Source organism: Salmo trutta, chromosome 31 (genome assembly GCF_901001165.1).
Source record: "Salmo trutta chromosome 31, fSalTru1.1, whole genome shotgun sequence".
Taxonomy (NCBI): domain Eukaryota; kingdom Metazoa; phylum Chordata; class Actinopteri; order Salmoniformes; family Salmonidae; genus Salmo; species Salmo trutta.
The window spans coordinates 36,726,167-36,747,050 of NC_042987.1; the positions used below are offsets into that span (position 1 = coordinate 36,726,167).

General features: G+C 44.5%; 1 protein-coding gene across 1 annotated transcript in view; it reads right to left on the reverse strand.

The window, feature by feature from the left end:
• The window catches only part of LOC115170141 (probable G-protein coupled receptor 158), a 113,752-nt gene that overhangs the window by 89,583 nt on the left and 3,285 nt on the right, over positions 1 to 20,884 (reverse strand). The window contains exon 2 of the mRNA XM_029726471.1: positions 11,103 to 11,208. Within this exon, the coding sequence (XP_029582331.1) occupies positions 11,103 to 11,208 (106 nt within the window). The remainder of the gene's footprint in view (positions 1 to 11,102; positions 11,209 to 20,884) is intronic.

Sequence of the window (20,884 nt, forward strand, 5' to 3'; positions counted from 1 at the left end):
TGCCTGTATGTTCCTCATATGTCCACTTTGTGTCTATACTCTATGTCCACTTTGTGACATGTAGCTATCTACTAAAAATACTAACTACATTTGATTAATTGATTGGTTTACTGGTTTATTGATCGATTGATCCAAATATACAGAGCAAGGGAATTGGTAAAGGTGATGCAGCAGTGGTCCCTCATCTCAACTCTAGTAAGGGTTATAGATCAAGTCTTATAGAAGCAGAGTCAATCTCCACAGGATGTTGTGCAGCCAGCTATCTGGGACTAAAGGCTATCTGGGACTAAAGGCTATCTGGGACTAAAGGCTATGTGGGACTAAAGGCTATCTGGGACTAAAGGCTATGTGGGACTAAAGGCTATCTGGGACTAAAGGCTATGTGGGACTAAAGGCTATCTGGGACTAAAGGCTATGTGGGACTAAAGGCTATGTGGGACTAAAGGCTATGTGGGACTAAAGGCTATGTGGGACTAAAGGCTATGTGAGACTAAAGGCTATGTGGGACTAAAGGCTACCTGGGACAAAAGGCTATGTGGGACCACAGGGTATCTGGGACTAAAGGCTATCTGGGACTAAAGGCTATCTGGGACTAAAGGCTATGTGGGACTAACGGCTATGTGGGACTAACGGCTATGTGGGACTAAAGGCTATCTGGGACTAAAGGCTATGTGGGACTAAAGGCTATGTGGGACTAAAGTCTATGTGGGACTAAAGGCTATCTGGGAATAAAGGCTATCTGGGACTAAAGGCTATGTGGGACTAAAGGCTATGTGGGACTAAAGGCTATCTGGGACTAAAGGTTATGTGGGACTAAAGGCTACCTGGGACTAAAGGCTATCTGAGACTAAAGGCTATCTGGAACTAAAGGCTATCTGGAACTAAAGGCTATGTGGGACCACAGGGTATCTGGGACTAAAGGCTATCTGGGACTAAAGGCTATGTGGGACTAAAGCCTATGTGGGACTAAAGGCTATGTGGGACTAAAGGCTATGTGGGACTAAAGGCTACCTGGGACTAAAGGCTATCTGAGACTAAAGGCTGTGTGGGACACAGGGTATCTGAGACTAAAGGCTGTGTGGGAACACAGGGTATCTGAGACTAAAGGCTGTGTGGGAACACAGGGTATCTGGGACTAAAGGCTATGTGGGACCACAGGGTATCTATATAGAATAACTATCTTCAAAGTAATGACTCGGGACATCAGGTTTGAAATTAAAGCTTCTTTTAGTAATACTACTTGTTCACGTTACATTTAACAACTTTAGATTCTACAAAACAGTAAAAGAAAGTTGCTAGCGAAAGTCAGGATAATCACTTGTCACTTGTACATCACTGGCTCGTTCTCTCTCTTTCCTACTTCCTGTCGAAGGCATTCTGGAACTTGCAGTCAATAGCGTAATCCAATACTAACCAATACAACAGAAATATGTATGTAGTTCTCTCAATCTCCAACTCACGAATTCTAATACAATTACATATGTAAATAACTGTGAAGAAAATATCTTTAGATACAGCTCAATGAATTAACTGTAAACATTAACTCTGTAACCCATTAAAGTTACAACAATCTGTGACTAAGGCTATGTGGAACTAAAGGCTATGTGGGACCACAGGCTATCTGGGACTAAAGGATATGTGAGACCACAGACTATCTGGGACTAAAGGATATGTGGGGCTAAAGGCTATCTGGGAATAAAGGCTAAAGCGGTCCTGCAAAATCCACATCTGTGACTTCAAATGGTGGGGATTCAGTTATTCTGTCTTTTGGTAAAGGAGCAGTGACCTGCTGTCCGGCCCTTACCTTGAATCTCTTGCACACTATACATCTTGTCACTGTGCTCTTGACTAGCTGCCTAGCACACAAGATCCAGTATCACTCTTTGATTTGTACTAGAGTGTCTCTTGCTCCAGAATGCATCACATTCTCATGGTGGTACTGTATCAGCATTTCTGAGTATCTGTACTTGTTGGGCAGAACCCATGGGTGCTGCTCTCTGAATGTGAAGTTGGACTGTTGCAGTCTTCCTCCTACACTGAGTAATTCGTGTTCGTCCAAGAACGGTTTCAGTTCTCTGATTTTACAGTCATTGTTTAGGCCTTTTCCTGCCTTCAGTAGTTTTATCTCCTGTCCGAAACTCTGTTGTTGTGTTACCTTGATCCAGTACTTTTCTGCATCGAACAATTCGTCAGCAGTCAGCTCACCTTGCATCTTTATGTTTGTACGAGCATTGGCTATGAATTTCTTTATCCAGGCGGTGACTCTGAACACTCTTTTCAGTTTGCTGTACCTTTCAAGCTGCAACACAGGTTCAGTGATGTCTGTGCTGTTTGCTGCGAGTAGTACAGTAACCTGGTGACTGGACGTGAGTTCTGTATTTACCTCTTCTGGAAACTTGTTATCATCAGTCTCCTCGGACTGATTCGGTGATGTCAGAATTCTGGGTCCATTCCACCATAGCTGGCTCTGTGTCAAGTTTCGAACATTTTGTCCTCTTGTAGGGAGGTCGGCTGGATTAGTTTTCCCTTCAATATGTGACCATGATTCTGAATTGGTCAAGGACTGGATCTCTGTCACTCTGTGTGCGACAAACTGTTTCCATTTCTGAGCTGAGCTGCAAATCCAATGCAGCACGATCATCGAGTCTGTCCACATTTTGATCTGTTTTTCTTCCATTTTCAGTATGGTCATCAGGTTGTTTGCTAGTCTCACTCCAATCACAGCTCCCATGAGCTCCAGGCATGGCAGCGTCATTTTCTTGAGTGGGGCTACCCTGGACTTGGATGCGGCTAGACTTGTCGTTGTTTCCCTGTATTGTGATTCACCTTGCAAGTAAGCTACTGAACCATAAGCCCTTTCACTTGCGTCACAGAACACGTGTAGTTTCAGGGTGTGGCTGTTCTGTGGCAGCATGTCTGTTCTGTACCACCTTGGTATGGTGAGCTGGTGTAACTGGGGTAGTTCTGAACACCACTGTTGCCATTCTCGTGTCAGATCAGGTGGTAATTCTTCGCCCCAGCTGAGTCTCCTCTCCCACGTTTCCTGGAACATGCACTTGATACTGATGGTGAAGGGGGTCAGGAAGCCGAGAGGGTCGAAGATACGTGCAGACGACTGCAGAACACTATCTTTGTGTTTTCCCTTTGCTTTAGAATGCTCAGTAGTGGCCTGAGGTCAAACACAAAATCATCTGTTCCCGGTCTCCATACTAAACCTAAAACCTTCAGCACTACTACTTGTGTTTCTAGCGACAACAGGTGGTCAGTTGTCGTACTCTCCTCCCATTTTGTTTTCAGTTCCGGAGAGTTGATCATCCACTTGCAGAGGTCCATGCCTGCAATTGACAGCATTCGCTTTGCAGTTGTTGTCACAAGGTAAGCCTCTTCAACATTGCGTGAACTTGCAATGAAGTCATCTACATAGAGTGACTCTCTCAATATCTCTACAACTTCTGGTTATTCTGTTTCATATTGTTTCAGGTGCTTCCTGATTGTAGCTACCAGCAAGAATGGACTTGGGGAAGCTCCAAATACCACTCTTTTCATCCTCAGCACGCTCAACTCCTCTTCATTTTCTCCCCTTGGTGGGCCTGTGAGCCATAGGAATCTCACGGCGTCTCTGTCTCTCTCTGCTAGGGATATCTGCAGGAAAGCCTTCTTGATGTCTGCCATGAATGCGATCTCATGTAGTCTGAACCTTATCAGAACGCTGAGCAGATCCGGATTCAGGTTTGGTCCTGTGAGTAGACAGTCATTGAGGGATGGACAGCCATCTTCATGGGACGAGGCATCAAACACCACTCTCAGTTTTGTCGCCACCTTATCTTCTCAGAGTCCTGCATGGTGAGGTAAGTAGTATTTTACGTTGTCTGCGCATGATGCATTGTCCTTGGGCACGTCCTCTGCCATATCCTGTTGTAAGTAGTCCTCTACTACTTCATTGTATCGGCTGTATAACGTCACATCCTTCTTCTATCTTTCCTTCAGACCTTCAAACTGTTTCTTGGCGATTCTATAGTTGTCTTGGAGTTTTGGTATTTCTCATTTCCATGGCAACTCCACGTGGTATCGTCCATCTTTGAAGGTGGTTGTTTTCTCTAACCTCTGTAGAGCCTCGTTTTCCTCTGGGTTCTGTGTTTTCTCGCTTATAATACCCAGAGACTCAAGCTCCCAGAATGCATGCAGTTGTTTGGAAACTAGTGTGTCTTCATCAAGTGGGATGAACATGCATGTTGCCTCGGTGACACTTGACATGGACACTGGTTCCTGCACCGACCATCCAAAGGTGCTCTCTAAAGCAACCAGCGTCTGCGTCAGTCGCTCCACTCTGCATGATACTATCTGCCAGTAGTAGTCTGCTCCCATCAGGACAGAGAGTTCAGGATCATTGTAATCTCCTGGAAAGTCTGCGAGCTGCAATCCCTTTCTATTGAGCTCATGTTGAATCTGTTCACCAGGAACCTTCATCACAGCTGTGCACACTTGTGGGGTTTCAATTGCCTCTATCTCTTATTCTCTGCTGTTTGTCCCAGACATTCTCCAAGATGACTTTCACTGTGTTGCGTTGGGACGTTGCTGAAGCAGAGGAGCCAAACGTGTGAAGAGTGAGTGCCTCTTGTCTGATTACTGGTAGCTTCAAGCCCTTCACAAGGTTTGCATGTACAAAGCTTCTCTGACTGCCTCCATCTAGTAAGCAACGAGCTATCTTCCTGCCCGATGTGCCTTCTACCCATGCCTTTGCTGTTTGTAGCAACACAGTGTTCTGTCCATCTGGTTTCATCTTCACTGAGGTAACAACAGCATCTGCAGAAACAGTAGGGGGGTTGTACCTCACTTACTGGTACACACAGCAATGTGATGTCTGCTTCCACACATTGCACATGACACATCTTTGACTTTACATAATTTTGCTATGTTTTTCTGTCCTAAACATACAAAACATCTTCCCATTTTGTTTAGCTTCTCTTTGCGTGTAGCAATATTATGGTCAGTGCAGCTTTCTGATTTGTGGTCTGCACTGTCACAGAATATACCTTTTTGTTCCTTCTGACGGGCTGTGTGCAGTGCCACAGCAGATGGCATGTTGGGTCTTTTTGTTTTCATTTCATTGGAGGAGCATGACTTGTTCCATGGTTTGCTTTCTTTCTGTTGGTTGCATGATCTTGTCATTTGTAGCGCTCTCTCCCTTCTCTGAACCTCCTTCTGTAGGAAACTGACGATCTTAGACACTTTCCATCCATCTACTATAGTCAAGAGCCATGTCCTCTGGAATCATCTGCAGTAAGATTGGGCATAGTAGGCTTCCATAGGTTTCTGACACTCCAACCAGAGATTCCAAGCTCCTAATCTGAATTTCACATTCATCATATAGCTGCCTCAATGCATTTAGGTCAGAGGATTTCTTCACATGATTGAGATTCAGCAGCTTTGACATGTGAGCACTAATCACAAGATCTTTCCTTCCAAATCTGCTCTTGAGCAGAGCGATTGCATCATCATAGTTACTGTCTGTTAACTTCAGTCCTGCTACTGCCTTTGCAGCTGGTCCAGTGAGATATGTTTTCAGATAGGTAAACTTCTCTTTATTATACAGTGAATCGTTGTTGTGAATAGCAGTCTCATACTGGCTCCAAAACTACTGCCACATACTGACATCTCCATAAAATTTCTCAATAATCAACATTGGTAGGCTTACTGATGGTCTCTGTGATCTGTTTGAGTTAGCGTCACTCACCCGTGCTGGTAGTGGATTGAGGTCCTGTTTTTTCTTTATCACTCGTTGTGCACGGCTCTTCAGCACGATAACGCACTATTTGTAATCCTCTATGAATGCAATCTCCGCCTCCAATCCATCCAATGGTGTTAACTGTTCAATTCCATGATCAAGTTCAAACAAACTGTCCTCATTAGCTGACAGCAATTCCAACAATGTACTCAAGTGATCGGTATCCGAATTTGACTGGGTTATTTCCACGTCAATCTGATTCAAAATCCGTGTTGTGGCACCTCGAATGGTACCCCGCTTTCGTCTCATTCTTTCTGCTTCATGCCGACGTTCCTCCTCAGCCGTTTCAGCCGCTTCATCCCTACGATCTTCGTCGCAGCTCATACTTTTCCCGGGTTTCGGCACCAAAATATAGAAAAACTACAGTTGAAGTCAGAAGTTTACATACACCTTAGCCAGATACATTTAAACTCAGTTTTTCACAATTCCTGACATTTAATCAGAGTAAAAATTCCCTCTCTTAGGTCAGTTAGGATCACCACTTTATTTAAAAAATGTGAAATGTTCGAATAATAGTAGAGAGAATGATTTATTTCAGCTTTTATCTCTTTCATCACATTCCCAGTGGGTCAGAAGTTTACATACACTCAATTAGTATTTGGTAGCATTGCCTTTAAATTGTTTAACTTGAGTCAAACGTTTCGGGTAGCCTTCCACAAGCTTCCCACAATAAGTTGGGTGAATTTGTGCCCATTCCTCCTGACAAGGCTGGTGTAACTGAGTCAGGTTTGTAGGCCTCCTTGCTCGCACACGCATTTTCAGTTCTGCCCACAAATGATCTATGGGATTGAGGTCAGGGCTTTGTGATGGCCACTCCAATACCTTGACTTTGTTGTCGTTAAGCCATTTTGCCACAACTTTGGAAATATGCTTGGGGTCATTGTCCATTTGGAAGACCCATTTGCGACCAAGCTTTAACTTCCTGACTGATGTCTTGAGATGTTGCTTCAATATATCCACATCATTTTCCTTCGTCATGATGCCATCTATTTTGTGAAGTGCAACAGTCCCTCCTGCAGCAAAGCACCCCCACAACATGATGCTGCCACCCCTGTGCTTCATGGTTGGGATGGTGTTCTTTGGCTTGCTAGCCTCCCCCTTTTTCCTCCAAACATAACGATGGTCATTATGGCAAAACAGTTCTATTTTTGTTTCATCAGACCAGAGGACATTTCTCCAAAAAGTACGATCTTTGTCCCCATGTGCAGTTGCAAACCGTAGACTGGCTTTTTTTATGGCGGGTTTTGGAGCAGTGGCTTCTTTCTTGCTGAGCGGCCTTTCAGGTTATGTTGATATAGGACTCGTTTTACTGTGGATATAGATATTTTTGTACCTGTTTCCTCCAGCATCTTCACCAGGTCCTTTGCTATTCTGGGATTGTTTTGCACTTTTCGCACCAAAGTACGTTCATCTCTAGGAGACAGAATGCGTCTCCTTCCTGAGCGGTATGGCAGCTGCGTGGTCCCATGATGTTTAATCTTGCATACTATTGTTTGTACAGATGAGCATGGTACCTTCAGGCATTTGGAAATTGCTCCCAAGGATGAACCAGACTTGTGGAGGTCTACAATTCTTTTCTGAGTTCTTGGCTGATTTCTTTTGATTTTCCCATGATGTCAAGCGAAGAGGCACTACGTTTGAAGGTAGGCCTTGAAATACATCCACAGGTACACCTCCATTCGACTAAATTATGTCAATTAACCTATCAGAAGCTTCTAGAGCCATGACATCATTTTCTGGAATTTTCCAAGTTGTTTAAAGACACAGTCAACTTAGTGTATGTAAACTTCTGACCCACTGCAATTGTGATACAGTGAATTATAAGTGAAATAATATGTCTGTAAACAATTGTTGGAAAAATGACTTGTGTCATGCACAAAGTAGATGTCCTAACTGACTTGCCAAAACTATAGTTTGTTAACAAGACATTTGTGGAGTGGTTGAAAAACGAGTTTTAATGACTCCAACCTAGGTGTATGTAAACTTACTACTTCAACTGTATCTTCAAAGTAATGACTCGGGACGTCGGGTTTGAAATGAAAGCTTCTTTTAGTAATACTACTTGTTCACGTTACATTTAACAACTTTAGATTCTACAAAACAGTAAAAGAAAGTTGCTCGCGAAAGTCAGGACAATCACTTGTCACTTGTACACATTCTCTCTCTTTCTACTTCCTGTTGCAAGGCATTCTGGAACTTGCAGTCAATAGCCTAATCCAATACATTTACATTTAAGTCATTTAGCAGATGCTCTTATCCAGAGCGACTTACAATACTAACCAATACAACATAAATATGTATGTAGTTCTCTCAATCTCCAACACACAACTTCTAATACAATTACACATGTAAATAACTGTAAAGAAAATATCTTTAGATACAGCTCAATGAATTAACTGTAAACATTAACTCTGTAACCCATTAAAGTTACAACAATCTGTGACTAAGGCTATGTGGGACTAAAGGCTATGTGGGACCACAGGCTATCTGGGACTAAAGGTTATGTGGGACTAAAGGCTATCTGGGAATAAAGGCTATGTAGGACCACAGGGTATCGGGACTGAAGGCTATCTGGGACTAAAGGCTATGTGGGACCACAGGGTATCTGGGACCAAAGGCTATCTGGGACTAAAGGTTGTGTGGGACTAAAGGCTATCTGGGACTAAAGGTTGTGTGGGACTAAAGGCTATCTGGGACTAAAGGTTGTGTGGGACTAAAGGCTATCTGGGAATAAAGGCTATGTGGGACCACAGGGTATCGGGACTGAAGGCTATCTGGGACTAAAGGCTATGTGGGACCACAGGGTATCTGGGACCAAAGGCTATCTGGGACCAAAGGCTATCTGGGACCACAGGGTATCTGGGATTAAAGGCTATCTGGGACTAAAGGCTATGTGGGACCACAGGGTATCTGGGACCAAAGGCTATCTGGGACCACAGGCTATCTGGGAATAAAGGCTATGTGGGACTAAAGGCTATCTGGGAATAAAGGCTATGTGGGACCACAGGGTATCAGAGACCACAGGGATATGCAAGGACAGATGGTGGATACTGATACAGCATGACTTGTCAAATCCATCAGTGCTCCTCAACAGTGTGCACAAGCCAGTAAGACTCAACTCCCAACTAACAACATGAAAGCAACCCCCAAACTTGACTATCATTTTAATTTAACTAAAATGTAGGTCATTAACCCCCCAAAAAGTATCATTAGAAATACTGATGCATGAATGATTTATTTACTTAAGTATTCATTTGTTTATTCAGCAGTTGATGAATAGTTACGTTAATAAAATTGCTTTTCTGATTGGCTTAAGTTAATGTTTGGATTCTATTGCTGAGTAGTAGGCTACTCTGTGCTTGGACCCCGTGGCCTCTACCCTTATTCAACCTCCTGTCAGTTAACATCGTTAACATCGCTGTTGGGACAGAGAGGAGACTGATAGGAGATGACGTCCACTCACTGGTTGCTGTTAAGCCATAACACAGCAGATCCAAAGTCAATGGAGGACAAAAGTCCAACGTGCTCTGAAATGTTGTTTAGAAAATATCAACCCCCGTCACAGTGTTTTTGTCCTATTCATCTGGCATGTAAAGATTAGAATTGCTCACACACTCACACACACCTCTTTATTACACACATCACACACAACTTAAGTCAGAACAAGTGAGAATCTAACAATATAACACATCCTGGCAGGTTACTAGGATACATGGAACCTTGGTATGTTCCTTCAGTAGAACAGGGATACATGGAACCTTGGTATGTTCCTTCAGTAGAACAGGGATACATGGAACCTTGGTATGTTCCTTCAGTAGAACATGGATACATGGAACCTTGGTATGTTCCTTCAGTAGAACAGGGATACATGGAACCTTGGTATGTTCCTTCAGTAGAACAGGGATACATGGAACCTTGGTTTGTTCCTTCAGTAGGACTCCCAGAAGAGGGAAAAGCCTAGGAGGGGGAGCACCCAGACAACGAGTATGGTCAATAATTCAGTGTTCTTGCTGCAATCCATTACACTGCATTTATAATACATCATATAGCCAGGGCTATGCCACGCAAGCCTGAACAACAAGCCTGATCAACAAGCCTGAACAGCAAGCCTGAACAGCAATCCTGACCAACAAGCCTGACCAACAAGCCTGACCAACAAGCCTGACCAACAAGCCTGAACAGCAAGCCTGAACAACAAGCCTGAACAGCAAGCCTGACCAACAAGCCTGAACAGCAAGCCTGATCAACAAGCCTGACCAACAAGCCTGAACAGCAAGCCTGATCAACAAGCCTGACCAACAAGCCTGACCAACAAGCCTGACCAACAAGCCCGACCCCACCACTGAATTGAGCTGCAACACATTACACATAACACATATTTGACACACACACAAACACACACACACACACTTCAAGTCATCAAAAACTCGGAAGACGGGTGGTTCAGTCGATAGCCTGCACTTTGAGGGTGATCAAACATGACATCCCCCCCGGTGCCAATCACTAGAAACCCTGGTTAAAACCTCCCTGTTCCACTTGCAGAGTATGTTACACAGTATTAAAGCTGTGGACAACATGCACCTTTAAGCAATGGTCTATTATTTACAGCAGCCCATATTCAATGCAAATACTGCTACAGAATTCTGATAATCTTGCTATTCTTTACATAAGAACAAAGATGAAACCCGCCCTCTGCTCCACCAGAGTGATTTACTGTCTACATGGAGACAAACCACATGTCATCCGTTAACTTCACACCAAGACAATAGATTCCGTTTGGGGAGCATTATTATTAAGAACAGGACTGGGGTTTTTTTTTTTCTCGTGCCTTTGATTCTCCCAGTAGCAGTACATATCTTGGATGTGTTTTATCTTGCCAAGTACTCTGTCATTTTATATGCATTAGCAATAACATTCAGAGGGACATACATATTGCTTGCAAAGAAGCTATGTCCTGCATTCTTACTAAGGGCTTTATGTCCTGCATTCTTACTAAGGGCTTTATGTCCTGCATTCTTACTAAGGGCTTTATGTCCTGCATTCTTACTAAGGGCTTTATGTCCTGTATTCTTACTAAGGGCTTTATGTCCTGTATGATTGTTTTGTACGGATGGATGGAGAAATGGAGGAATGAATGGACAGATGAATGGATGGATGGAGGAATGGATGGATGAATGGACAAAGGGATGGATGGAGGAATGGATGGATGGATGGATGGATGGATGAATGAATGGATGAATGAATGAATGGATGGATGAATGGATGGAAAGTTGGATGGATTAATGGACGAACTTAAGGATCAGAGAAGTAGACTCACATCCATGCTGGTCAGATTACAGCGGTGAGTTCCAGCAAACCAGCCACTGCTGGAGCACTGGTCAATGTCCACATCCTGGAGGTTGACGTCCACTCGAACCACACCCCTGTATTAGGAGAGACAGAGACAGAGAGAGTGAGCGAGAGACAGAGACACAGAGAGTGAGAGAGAGAGTGGGTGGGGGGTGGAGAGAGGTGAGAGAGAGTGAGAGAGACAGAGAGACAGAGAGAGGGTGGGTGGAGAGAGATTAGAGCGAGAGAGAGAGAGGGTGGAGAGAGGGTAGAGAGAGGTCAGAGAGAGAGAGAGAGAGGTCAGAGAGAGGTCAGCGAGAGAGAGAGGGTGGAGAGAGGTCAGAGAGAGGTTAGAGAGAGAGAAGAGAGGGTGGAGAGAGGTTAGAGAGAGAGAGAGAGAGAGAAGAGAGGGTGGAGAGGTCAGAGAGAGAGAGAGAGAGGTTAGAGAGAGAGAGGTTAGAGAGAGAGAGAGAGAGAGAGAGAGGTTAGAGAGAGGGAGAGAGGGGGGTGGAGAGAGGTCAGAGAGAGAGAGAGGTTAGAGAGAGAGAGAGGGAGAGAGGGTAGAGAGAGGTCAGAGAGAGAGAGGTCAGAGATAGAGAGAGAGAGGGTGGAGAGAGGTCAGAGAGAGAGAGGAGAGAGAGAGGGTGGAGAGAGGTCAGAGAGAGGTCAGAGAGAGAGAGAGGTCAGAGAGAGGTCAGAGAGAGGTCAGAGAGAGAGAGGGTGGAGAGAGTCAGAGAGAGAGAGAGAGAGAGAGAGAGAGAGAGAGAGGGTGGAGAGAGATTAGATAGAGGTCAGAGAGAGGTCAGAGAGAGGTCAGAGAGAGCAGTTAGCTTCAACTCAGACGTCTCTTTTACTGTCAGATAGAGAATGAACGAAGGGCAGAGGTTCCATTGTGACCTCATCAATTCAATTCAATTCAATTCGCTTCATTGGCATGACGTAATAACGTACATATTGCCAAAGCTTATTTTGGATATTTACAATATAAAAAGAAATAAAAATGAGAATCAAAATTGTCAACAGGACAACAGTAACAACAATAACCAAGGGTCAAAATAAGCATACATTCAACTATAACAATAAGCATACAGTAGAGTACATGTGCAGGTTGATTGGTCTTTATTGGTCATCATAACAGGGTCTCACTTTGGTCCAATTCCTACAGATGAACTATTATCCAGGCAAAAACTGGTATGAGCATCAAATGCCACTCAATGAGAGCATTTCTTCCAATTTAATGTCAATTGCAACAAAAAACAATGTCCTGTGTATAACGTTAATATGTTCATGCTATGTTGAATCTATTTTTATTTCATTTTTCTTATGTGCCCTGATGAGAGAAGCAGCCAAGCCTAAATATCCCAATTGAATCATGTTGAATCTAGCTCTGAACATCATGTTTACTCTAACCAAAGGCTGCTTGATGCTGTTTACCTCTGGGAGAGTATACTGCAGTTGTACACATGGTGCATTTCTACTGACACATGGTTCATTAGGCTACTGCATTGGTTCATTAGGCTACTGCATTGGTTCATTAGGCTAATGCATTGGTTCATTAGGCTACTGCATTGGTTCATTAGGCTACTGCATTGGTTCATTAGGCTACTGCATTGGTTCATTAGGCTACTGCATTGGTTCATTAGGCTACTGCATTGGTTCATTAGACTACTGCATTGGTTCATTAGGCTACGACATTGGTTCATTAGGCTACTGCATTGGTTCATTAGGCTACTGCATTGGTTCATTAGACTACTGCATTGGTTCATTAAACTACTGCATTGGTTCATTAGACTACTGCATTGGTTCATTAGGCTACTGCATTGGTTCATTAGGCTACTGCATTGGTTCATTAGACTAATACATTGGTTCATTAGACTACTGCATTGGTTCATTAGACTACTGCATTGGTTCATTAGACTACTGCATTGGTTCATTAGGCTACTGAATTGGTTCATTAGGCTACTGCATTGGTTCATTAGGCTACTACATTGGTTCATTAGGCTACTACATTGGTTCATTAGGCTACTGCATTGGTTCATTAGGCTACTGCATTGGTTCATTAGGCTACTGCATTGGTTCATTAGGCTACTGCATTGGTTCATTAGGCTACTGCATTGGTTCATTAGGCTACTGCATTGGTTCATTAGGCTTCTACATTGGTTTATTTTTTGTCACTTAAATATCACATGAAAAAAAATATATAGAATTGCAACAACATTCGCTTTAAAACGGCAACATTTTCTTTGCACCACCATGACAAAACGTGTAGAATTGCAGGAAATAAGCTTTAAACCTGCAACATTCTCTCCACCAATAACATGGGGTGTGAACAGTTTGTGTCATGAACAGTGCTTGTGCCTATAGAAATAGACGTGACGCGTAGGGAGGGGGGCGCGGGATATTCCCGATGCTGGAACGGGGGCCCCGAGTTAAAAAGTTTGGGAACCCCTGCATTAGGCTACTGCAATGGCTGGCATCCATGTATCAGTATGTAGACCTATGTCCTTGGCTGACATCAGGTGTTCTCTACCCATGGGCCCCAGGTCAGTCTCTCTCTTTATTCAGTCTGTCTGTTAGTATCTACCCATGGGCCCCAGGTCAGTCTCTCTCTTTATTCAGTCTGTCTGTTAGTATCTACCCATGGGCCCCAGGTCAGTCTCTCTCTTTATTCAGACTGTCTGTTAGTATCTACCCATGGGCCCCAGGTCAGTCTCTCTCTTTATTCAGTCTGTCTGTTAGTATCTACCCATGGGCCCCAGGTCAGTCTCTCTCTTTATTCAGTCTGTCTGTTAGTATCTACCCATGGGCCCCAGGTCAGTCTCTCTCTTTATTCAGACTGTCTGTTAGTATCTACCCATGGGCCCCAGGTCAGTCTCTCTCTTTATTCAGTCTGTCTGTTAGTATCTACCCATGGGCCCCAGGTCAGTCTCTCTCTTTATTCAGTCTGTCTGTTAGTATCTACCCATGGGCCCCAGGTCAGTCTCTCTCTTTATTCAGTCTGTCTGTTAGTATCTACCCATGGGCCCCAGGTCAGTCTCTCTCTTTATTCAGACTGTCTGTTAGTATCTACACATGGGCCCCAGGTCAGTCTCTCTCTTTATTCAGTCTGTCTGTTAGTATCTACCCATGGGCCCCAGGTCAGTCTCTCTCTTTATTCAGTCTGTCTGTTAGTATCTACCCATGGGCCCCAGGTCAGTCTCTCTCTTTATTCAGACTGTCTGTTAGTATCTACCCATGGGCCCCAGGTCAGTCTCTCTCTTTATTCAGTCTGTCTGTTAGTATCTACCCATGGGCCCCAGGTCAGTCTCTCTCTTTATTCAGACTGTCTGTTAGTATCTACCCATGGGCCCCAGGTCAGTCTCTCTCTTTATTCAGTCTGTCTGTTAGTATCTACCCATGGGCCCCAGGTCAGTCTCTCTCTCTTTATTCAGTCTGTCTGTTAGTATCTACCCATGGGCCCCAGGTCAGTCTCTCTCTTTATTCAGTCTGTCTGTTAGTATCTACCCATGGGCCCCAGGTCAGTCTCTCTCTTTATTCAGTCTGTCTGTTAGTATCTACCCATGGGCCCCAGGTCAGTCTCTCTCTTTATTCAGTCTGTCTGTTAGTATCTACCCATGGGCCCCAGGTCAGTCTCTCTCTTTATTCAGTCTGTCTGTTAGTATCTACCCATGGGCCCCAGGTCAGTCTCTCTCTTTATTCAGTCTGTCTGTTAGTATCTACCCATGGGCCCCAGGTCAGTCTCTCTCTTTATTCAGTCTGTCTGTTAGTATCTACCCATGGGCCCCAGGTCAGTCTCTCTCTTTATTCAGTCTGTCTGTTAGTATCTACCCATGGGCCCCAGGTCAGTCTCTCTCTTTATTCAGTCTGTCTGTTAGTATCTACCCATGGGCCCCAGGTCAGTCTCTCTCTTTATTCAGTCTGTCTGTTAGTATCTACCCATGGGCCCCAGGTCAGTCTCTCTCTTTATTCAGTCTGTCTGTTAGTATCTACCCATGGGCCCCAGGTCAGTCTCTCTCTTTATTCAGTCTGTCTGTTAGTATCTACCCATGGGCCCCAGGTCAGTCTCTCTCTTTATTCAGTCTGTCTGTTAGTATCTACCCATGGGCCCCAGGTCAGTCTCTCTCTTTATTCAGTCTGTCTGTTAGTATCTACCCATGGGCCCCAGGTCAGTCTCTCTCTTTATTCAGTCTGTCTGTTAGTATCTACCCATGGGCCCCAGGTCAGTCTCTCTCTTTATTCAGTCTGTCTGTTAGTATCTACCCATGGGCCCCAGGTCAGTCTCTCTCTTTATTCAGTCTGTCTGTTAGTATCTACCCATGGGCCCCAGGTCAGTCTCTCTCTTTATTCAGTCTGTCTGTTAGTATCTACCCATGGGCCCCAGGTCAGTCTCTCTCTTTATTCAGTCTGTCTGTTAGTATCTACCCATGGGCCCCAGGTCAGTCTCTCTCTTTATTCAGTCTGTCTGTTAGTATCTACCCATGGGCCCCAGGTCAGTCTCTCTCTTTATTCAGTCTGTCTGTTAGTATCTACCCATGGGCCCCAGGTCAGTCTCTCTCTTTATTCAGTCTGTCTGTTAGTATCTACCCATGGGCCCCAGGTCAGTCTCTCTCTTTATTCAGTCTGTCTGTTAGTATCTACCCATGGGCCCCAGGTCAGTCTCTCTCTTTATTCAGTCTGTCTGTTAGTATCTACCCATGGGCCCCAGGTCAGTCTCTCTCTTTATTCAGTCTGTCTGTTAGTATCTACCCATGGGCCCCAGGTCAGTCTCTCTCTTTATTCAGTCTGTCTGTTAGTATCTACCCATGGGCCCCAGGTCAGTCTCTCTCTTTATTCAGTCTGTCTGTTAGTATCTACCCATGGGCCCCAGGTCAGTCTCTCTCTTTATTCAGTCTGTCTGTTAGTATCTACCCATGGGCCCCAGGTCAGTCTCTCTCTTTATTCAGTCTGTCTGTTAGTATCTACCCATGGGCCCCAGGTCAGTCTCTCTCTTTATTCAGTCTGTCTGTTAGTATCTACCCATGGGCCCCAGGTCAGTCTCTCTCTTTATTCAGTCTGTCTGTTAGTATCTACCCATGGGCCCCAGGTCAGTCTCTCTCTTTATTCAGTCTGTCTGTTAGTATCTACCCATGGGCCCCAGGTCAGTCTCTCTCTTTATTCAGTCTGTCTGTTAGTATCTACCCATGGGCCCCAGGTCAGTCTCTCTCTTTATTCAGTCTGTCTGTTAGTATCTACCCATGGGCCCCAGGTCAGTCTCTCTCTTTATTCAGTCTGTCTGTTAGTATCTACCCATGGGCCCCAGGTCAGTCTCTCTCTTTATTCAGTCTGTCTGTTAGTATCTACCCATGGGCCCCAGGTCAGTCTCTCTCTTATTCAGTCTGTCTGTTAGTATCTACCCATGGGCCCCAGGTCAGTCTCTCTCTTTATTCAGTCTGTCTGTTAGTATCTACCCATGGGCCCCAGGTCAGTCTCTCTCTTTATTCAGTCTGTCTGTTAGTATCTACCCATGGGCCCCAGGTCAGTCTCTCTCTTTATTCAGTCTGTCTGTTAGTATCTACCCATGGGCCCCAGGTCAGTCTCTCTCTTTATTCAGTCTGTCTGTTAGTATCTACCCATGGGCCCCAGGTCAGTCTCTCTCTTTATTCAGTCTGTCTGTTAGTATCTACCCATGGGCCCCAGGTCAGTCTCTCTCTTTATTCAGTCTGTCTGTTAGTATCTACCCATGGGCCCCAGGTCAGTCTCTCTCTTTATTCAGTCTGTCTGTTAGTATCTACCCATGGGCCCCAGGTCAGTCTCTCTCTTTATTCAGTCTGTCTGTTAGTATCTACCCATGGGCCCCAGGTCAGTCTCTCTCTTTATTCAGTCTGTCTGTTAGTATCTACCCATGGGCCCCAGGTCAGTCTCTCTCTTTATTCAGTCTGTCTGTTAGTATCTACCCATGGGCCCCAGGTCAGTCTCTCTCTTTATTCAGTCTGTCTGTTAGTATCTACCCATGGGCCCCAGGTCAGTCTCTCTCTTTATTCAGTCTGTCTGTTAGTATCTACCCATGGGCCCCAGGTCAGTCTCTCTCTTTATTCAGTCTGTCTGTTAGTATCTACCCATGGGCCCCAGGTCAGTCTCTCTCTTTATTCAGTCTGTCTGTTAGTATCTACCCATGGGCCCCAGGTCAGTCTCTCTCTTTATTCAGTCTGTCTGTTAGTATCTACCCATGGGCCCCAGGTCAGTCTCTCTCTTTATTCAGTCTGTCTGTTAGTATCTACCCATGGGCCCCAGGTCAGTCTCTCTCTTTATTCAGTCTGTCTGTTAGTATCTACCCATGGGCCCCAGGTCAGTCTCTCTCTCTTTATTCAGTCTGTCTGTTAGTATCTACCCATGGGCCCCAGGTCAGTCTCTCTCTTTATTCAGTCTGTCTGTTAGTATCTACCCATGGGCCCCAGGTCAGTCTCTCTCTTTATTCAGTCTGTCTGTTAGTATCTACCCATGGGCCCCAGGTCAGTCTCTCTCTTTATTCAGTCTGTCTGTTAGTATCTACCCATGGGCCCCAGGTCAGTCTCTCTCTTTATTCAGTCTGTCTGTTAGTATCTACCCATGGGCCCCAGGTCAGTCTCTCTCTTTATTCAGTCTGTCTGTTAGTATCTACCCATGGGCCCCAGGTCAGTCTCTCTCTTTATTCAGTCTGTCTGTTAGTATCTACCCATGGGCCCCAGGTCAGTCTCTCTCTTTATTCAGTCTGTCTGTTAGTATCTACCCATGGGCCCCAGGTCAGTCTCTCTCTTTATTCAGTCTGTCTGTTAGTATCTACCCATGGGCCCCAGGTCAGTCTCTCTCTTTATTCAGTCTGTCTGTTAGTATCTACCCATGGGCCCCAGGTCAGTCTCTCTCTTTATTCAGTCTGTCTGTTAGTATCTACCCATGGGCCCCAGGTCAGTCTCTCTCTTTATTCAGACTGTCTGTTAGTATCTACCCATGGGCCCCAGGTCAGTCTCTCTCTTTATTCAGTCTGTCTGTTAGTATCTACCCATGGGCCCCAGGTCAGTCTCTCTCTTTATTCAGTCTGTCTGTTAGTATCTACCCATGGGCCCCAGGTCAGTCTCTCTCTTTATTCAGTCTGTCTGTTAGTATCTACCCATGGGCCCCAGGTCAGTCTCTCTCTTTATTCAGTCTGTCTGTTAGTATCTACCCATGGGCCCCAGGTCAGTCTCTCTCTTTATTCAGTCTGTCTGTTAGTATCTACCCATGGGCCCCAGGTCAGTCTCTCTCTTTATTCAGTCTGTCTGTTAGTATCTACCCATGGGCCCCAGGTCAGTCTCTCTCTTTATTCAGTCTGTCTGTTAGTATCTACCCATGGGCCCCAGGTCAGTCTCTCTCTTTATTCAGTCTGTCTGTTAGTATCTACCCATGGGCCCCAGGTCAGTCTCTCTCTTTATTCAGTCTGTCTGTTAGTATCTACCCATGGGCCCCAGGTCAGTCTCTCTCTTTATTCAGTCTGTCTGTTAGTATCTACCCATGGGCCCCAGGTCAGTCTCTCTCTTTATTCAGTCTGTCTGTTAGTATCTACCCATGGGCCCCAGGTCAGTCTCTCTCTTTATTCAGACTGTCTGTTAGTTTCTACCCATGGGCCCCAGGTCAGTCTCTCTCTTTATTCAGTCTGTCTGTTAGTATCTACCCATGGGCCCCAGGTCAGTCTCTCTCTTTATTCAGTCTGTCTGTTAGTATCTACCCATGGGCCCCAGGTCAGTCTCTCTCTTTATTCAGTCTGTCTGTTAGTATCTACCCATGGGCCCCAGGTCAGTCTCTCTCTTTATTCAGTCTGTCTGTTAGTATCTACCCATGGGCCCCAGGTCAGTCTCTCTCTTTATTCAGTCTGTCTGTTAGTATCTACCCATGGGCCCCAGGTCAGTCTCTCTCTTTATTCAGTCTGTCTGTTAGTATCCATCTTTCTATTCCCTTTTCTCGCTCTTTCTTTCTTTACCTTTTTTTCAGTTTGCCTTTAATCCTCCTGATCTCTGTATTTCAGTTTGCCTTTAATCCCCCTGATCTCTGTATTTCAGTTTGCCTTTAATCCTCCTGATCTCTGTATTTCAGTTTGCCTTTAATCCTCCTGATCTCTGTATTTCAGTTTGCCTTTAATCCTCCTGATCTCTGTATTTCAGTTTGCCTTTAATCCTCCTGATCTCTGTATTTCAGTTTGCCTTTAATCCTCCTGATCTCTGTATTTCAGTTTGCCTTTAATCCTCCTGATCTCTGTATTTCAGTTTGCCTTTAATCCTCCTGATCTCTGTATTTCAGTTTGCCTTTAATCCTCCTGATCTCTGTATTTCAGTTTGCCTTTAATCCTCCTGATCTCTGTATTTCAGTTTGCCTTTAATCCTCCTGATCTCTGTATTTCAGTTTGCCTTTAATCCTCCTGATCTCTGTATTTCAGTTTGCCTTTAATCCTCCTGATCTCTGTATTTCAGTTTGCCTTTAATCGTCCTGATCTCTGTGTTTTCTGTGTCTGGCAACCTTTCACTCTTTCTTACATGATCAAACACTATCTCCCACTTTCACACAGTCAATTTGTCTGTCTGTCTGGCTGCCTGCCCCTCTCCCCATCACTCTCTCTCCCTCTCTCATAATGCCCAGGCCCAGGCCTGCTTCTCGAGAGGAGCCTAACACCCATTAGCTGCATGTGTCTGAAACAAACACTAATGAAGAGAAAAGGCTGAGGCTCATGCCATCTTTCCCCAGGAGCAAGAAGAGAAAGTGTTGATAAGCTAAATAATCTCTCTCTGTGTGTGTGTGTGTGTGTGTGTGTGTGTGTGTGTGTGTGTGTGTGTGTGTGTGTGTGTGTGTGTGTGTGTGTGTGTGTGTGTGTGTGTGTGTGTGTGTGTGTGTGTTTGTGTGTGTAAGGGAAGGAGGGAGGCATGGAAGGTGAGACTAAATGTGTGTGGGAATGTGAGGATAAAGAAACATGGGGTAACCACCAAGCAGGAGAAAGGCTTTTATTTTGAAGTCACTCAGCTCAAAACAAAACCATACGGCCATAACGTAATAGCTTAACCATTGTAGTTAACCATTGATTTAATTCCTGTGCTGTTTGTAACTACCCTGGTAGGTTGACTGACAACCTGATCCAGGTTGCAGCCACTGGTTACAGTTTGAAGTTTTTTCCTGAGTGGGCAGCTTGATGATAGCCAGTCAATATTTAAATCACCCAGAAAATATACTTCTCTGTTGATATCACATACATTATCAAGCATTTCGCACATATTATTCAGATACTGACTGTTAGCACTTGGTGGTCTATAGCAGCTTCCCACCAGAATGGGCTTTAGGTGAAGCAGATGAACTTGTAGCCATATCACCTCAACAGTATTTAACATTAGATCGTCTCTAAGCTTTACAGGAATATGGTTCTGAATATAGAGCGCAATACCGCCTCCTTTGGCATTTCTGTATTTTCGGTAGATGTTATAACCATGTATTGCTACCACTTTATCATCAAAGGTATAATCTAAGTGAGTTTCAGAGATAGTCAGAATATGAACGTCATCTGTTACAAGCAAGTAACAGATGACATTCATGTAACCAGTCTAATTCAAACAAATCCATTACCAAACAACCATTATACTGGATGATCTCTCAACCAATGTGTCATAGGCTTAACAGACTGTTTATGATAATGGCCTCAAAGCCAATGCTCTCATTCTGCATATCCTCCACAAAAGCACACTGGAATCATTTACATTTTGATTAGGTTTTCAACAAAAAAAACTGGTCTGTCTTGGTTTA